This window comes from Trachymyrmex septentrionalis, unplaced genomic scaffold (assembly GCF_001594115.1).
Source record: "Trachymyrmex septentrionalis isolate Tsep2-gDNA-1 unplaced genomic scaffold, Tsep1.0 scaffold14, whole genome shotgun sequence".
Lineage (NCBI taxonomy): Eukaryota > Metazoa > Arthropoda > Insecta > Hymenoptera > Formicidae > Trachymyrmex > Trachymyrmex septentrionalis.
The window spans coordinates 2,701,201-2,705,954 of NW_017304543.1; the positions used below are offsets into that span (position 1 = coordinate 2,701,201).

Here is a 4,754-nt window from a genome sequence, read left to right on the forward strand (position 1 = left end):
AACCGGCTTCGCCGCGACCTCCCAGACCTCCCTGACACCGACGTCCTACGTGTCGACAACGCCCCACATGCCGCTGACACCCCTGCCCTGCCGAAGCGCCAGCCCGGTCGTGCCGGTCACCAGTGTGTCGGCATCGGCGTCCTCCACGACCTTTCGCCAGAGTCCGAGCCCGAACACGTCCTTACCTTACACGACTACTCATAGCCCCAATGTGTTACAGGTAAGATTCATCGTTCGATCGAGGCCGATGAAATCGGAGGGAAATCGTCTCTTTGATTAGTGTGCGAGAGACTATCGAGCGACTGTGTTGAAGTTTCCGATTTTTGCTTCTCCAACTTATATTCGCGTAAAACTATGTTTTACATCGACATAAAACGAACGGATCGTAATAGTTTTCTCTTCTATACATACACTTTGTCAGCAACTATTACGATAGATACTACACTCATCAATATATCTTTGTGAATTGATCAAAACCTGAGTTAATAATTTTTTCATTAAAAAAAAATGTGTACAAGGAACCTTCTTCATCTGTCTGGGTGTATGTTCTTCCTTAATTTGTGAATAATATTATCTAAATGTTTAAGAAACTAAGTTATGAGTGTTTGAACATTTTTTAGACACGGTTCCATAAATGTAAAAGTTCACTTTAATCTTGGTTTGACTTGCTATTTATTTTTTTTTTAATTCCAAGAAAAATTCTAGAAAAAGATAAATAATAAGTTAAACCGAGATTATTTTTATATTTGTAGAACCAGGCCTTAGATATTTTTATTGAATTATATATTATACGTAAATAATTGTATAAGCACCTGGGTTTTCTGACGAACGTTCGCTTTCGTGCCATTTTTACGCGCTTCATTGCTCCACTTTTGTTGCGTATGTAGGTAGGAACGTGCGAGTCTTCGTGCGGCAGCGGAACCACGCCAAGTCCAAGTGGCGGTGGTGGCGGTGGTGCACCTGCGAGCCCGACGCAGCCAACACCGACCCTCCTGCAGTCACAGGTGCAACGGCTCGCTGAGGCCGCGGAGAGACTCGTCGCTACCATAAGGCCCCTCGATCCTAAACCTCACAACGTGAAGAAAAAACTCTGCAAGAAGCTGGAGGTGATTCGTTAATTTCGACCGGCAGGCACGCTAGTTTTTAATCGCTAGATGTTACATCCGTGGAAAATTTAACATCTGTTTCAAACACGATCGCTTAATGAGATTGTTACGTTCGGCGATGACCCAGCTTTTAATTTAATTCACGCAAATTCTAGCGCGAGCACAATGAAATATTAAAAAAAAAAATGCATTTTCATTTGCAGATGGTAATGACGATGTCCGATAGTGATCCGCGCAAAATGGATGAAATCCGAAAGTACGCGGCGATTTACGGCAGATTCGATTGCAAGAGAAAGCCGGAGAAGCCTTTGACGTTGCATGAGGTGTCGGTGAACGAGGCCGCGGCGCAAATCTGCAGATTCGTGCCTGCCCTCCTCACTAGGAGAGATGAGCTATTCCCTTTAGCGCGTCGTGTCGTTCGCGATTCCGGTTACCATTACTCCAAAAGCCAATAGTAAGTAAACGTAGGCTTACGCTTATTTTTATGGAATCTGCGAATTCGAAAGCTTACCCTGGTAAAAATTTTTCTCATAATTTTTATACGAATTGGAACAGTTTTCAAAAATACTCAGAAATATTCGGAAAGCTTACATCTTCTCTTAGAAGTTTTCATATATAATACAAGTGAATTCTGAAATATTCTGAAATTTCTCATCCCATAATTTTTACAAAGTATTTTTAAATTTTTTAGATTTCATAACATTTCCTCAGAAATTATACTTACAAAAAATCATAAAAATCTTATGATATTTCATAATTAACATATATGAAAAATTCTGAAAAAAGATGTAGATTCTCTAAGAAATGTTTAAATTCGTATAAAAAAAAAGAGAAAATTATGAAATTATAGAGAAATTCTGAAAAATTATATGAAAAATTCTGAAAAAAATTTTCACCAAATAAGGGTAAAATTCAGAATTATTCTGATCCTAATTTCAGATGATCCAAAATTTACCTTAGAGAATATTGGTAGATAAAAATATTATTAGTGCTAATTAAATTAGCAAAATTAATCATATCTTTTTGAATGGGCTTGAATCTTGTTGAATAACTCAATAATTAAAATGTTATGCTAGCAGAATAAGTATCGTGGCGAATTTATATCAATTGTGTTCGCGTCAAGCTAATATTCTGCTAGCGAAGTCTGCCAATAATTCGGAACATTATTAGCAGAAACAGACTTTATCATGTTTTAATTACTTTTATCTAACCGTTTAAATGGTATGTATAATATTATTTCAATAGTTGCAAAGTAGCACATTTTATTCACTTCTGCATTCACTTCAATCCGCCATCATACACCATTAGCTATTCTGTTACGTTCTTATTGGTGTCCGGCTGAAAATTTCCGATAGGATTTGAGAAATCTATTTTCAATTTGACTGATTATGTGATTCAATCTATATAAATGCATTTATTTAGTCATTTGATGTTATTACAGCTTATCAATGTCGAGGCCGCGTGAGAACGGGGAGGAGACTGATGGCGAACGCTCGAAACGCCAAAAACTCGAGTTGGAGGGTGAGGGTGAGGGTGAGGACGCGACGCAGGTTAGATCATCTCATCCACAGAAATAGATCGTTCCCTGTGCACTGTGACCTGCCGCACTCGCATGGCCGCTAATCATTATTAACCGTACGCTCGTCGCGTAGAGATCGCCACGCATTAACCATCCGCACTAACTTAGACGCGCGAAACAGAATGGATACGAAAAAGGTCAAGTATAGTTGCAAAAGCACGTGCATGGCTTGTGCTTCTTCCACTTGATTGACTCAAAATCGAATGACTTGTTCGTTGATTGCAGTAGAGATCTACTTGAATCTTTCCTTCGTAATTTGCAACTAGAGCGTGTACTGAGACGCTTTGTCGTGTAATCTTATATTATAGATACTTAGTAGTTATATTTACATTATTTCTAAAACCAAAGTCAATGTGTGTGTAAACAAATCGATAAATTTAATTTGTGTCACTAAATGACGATTATAGTCAATATATGAATTACTTGTTCGCGCATTATGCGTAAATAGTAAGATTATTATGAGAACAAAGTTTATATCGCTTAATCTTGTCAAAGTTAATAGCAATGTAAAGATTCGTTTCACAATTAACGCCCCAGCAAATAAGCTGACATTATTTGTCGTCATTTTGACGTCCTGTTGACACGTAACTTTAACGTCAAAATGACATCAAAATGATAACAAATAACATTAGTTTTTTTAAGGATATTTCTTTAACTCGAACATTTTTAACCAATCTGTATTTTTCGTTCTTATCGCAAATGTGATAAAATATTATCTTTTTCATAATTTTTTGAATTTTTAATATCAGACATATATATTATATCAATTTTAAAATTTAAAATAATTTCCGATCTTTCTAATCACATCAAGTTTTAACTTTTGATATCTTGGTAAAAAAGTTAAGAGTTTTTAATTAAATTTTTTAATTTTAATCTCTATTTTAAATTGAATCACAAAAAACGTTCTATTTAATTATTGTTATTTATTTATGCTTCCTAAATTTAATTTGTGAAAATTCGCCTTTATTTAGCAGCATGAGCATGCAAATTATTAATATCTTAAAATCTTTGCTTAACCCTTTCGTGGTCACATCTCCTAAGAATTTTATATTGATCACACAAGGGGCAAAATGAGCCCAACATTTCAATTGATTGCCGTATTTGTAGTTTTTGTTCTTTAAAATCACAAAAATTATTGAACTTTAAAGCTTTTTAAAGTTTTTAATTTTAACATATTAAAAAAATGCAAATAGTGACGTCCAAGGAACAATATCCGGCCTCTAGGCGCAAAAAGGATATTTTGAATTTTGGATAAATGAATTTAAGTTTTAAAAAAAAGACCTCTTAAAAATATAAAGACTCACACCTTTTTGGGGTCTTCTGGATCCCCAGTAATCACAAAGGGTAAACAGTGAGTTTACATATTACAGCTATTTTTTTCTTCTTTCATTTCTGAGAGTTATTTGGTAATTTTATAAATGCAATTATTTTGAATTTTAATTTTGATTATGGTTTTTTTTGCTTATATTGCATGAATTGTCACTAAATCTTCAATTTGCATGTTCAATAGATATTTGAAATTATAACACATATGGAATTCTTCATGGAAAAATAATTCGGAAATTCTTTTTGTATTATATGTTAAATTTGATTGCAAAAATCAGTCGTTTCGAAGATTGAGTCATTCGATACGACTTGCTTGGAATCTATACTCTGCGCCTGGTATCCCAAGTCGTATTTATTTATTCGCATTTCATCGTACCTCTCTCACATTTCCACACTTCCCTTCTGTTTTTTTCCTCCTTTCTTTCATGCATCCAATTTGCTACTTCTACTGTCTGTAGCAGTTCACTGTTCCAGGAGGAGTTAGATCTACGCTGTTCTGGGACGGATATTAACAATTCTATCACGAGAAGACACAGGTCGTCGAGGTGATTATCTTTAGTTTTGAAGTGCAATACATTTTTCCCAATGTATTAAAGATATATAAAGATTTTAATGGAAATTAACAGAAAAAGAAAAGAAATATAAACAAGTAATATGTAGACATTATTCTTTTTAGTCAACAAATTAAAATATATTAAGATCTATATTATTATATAATAAATTTATATATATATATATATATA

At 34.6% G+C, this 4,754-nt stretch overlaps 1 protein-coding gene across 1 annotated transcript in view; it reads left to right on the forward strand.

Moving 5' to 3' along the window:
• Positions 1-4,754, forward strand: part of LOC108745436 (NGFI-A-binding protein homolog) — a 36,746-nt gene that overhangs the window by 30,485 nt on the left and 1,507 nt on the right. The window contains exons 5-9 of the mRNA XM_018481595.1: positions 1-220; positions 888-1,106; positions 1,310-1,560; positions 2,548-2,656; positions 4,486-4,556. The exon at positions 1-220 is cut by the window's left edge and continues 24 nt beyond it. Of these exons, the coding sequence (XP_018337097.1) occupies positions 1-220; positions 888-1,106; positions 1,310-1,560; positions 2,548-2,656; positions 4,486-4,556 (870 nt within the window). The remainder of the gene's footprint in view (positions 221-887; positions 1,107-1,309; positions 1,561-2,547; positions 2,657-4,485; positions 4,557-4,754) is intronic.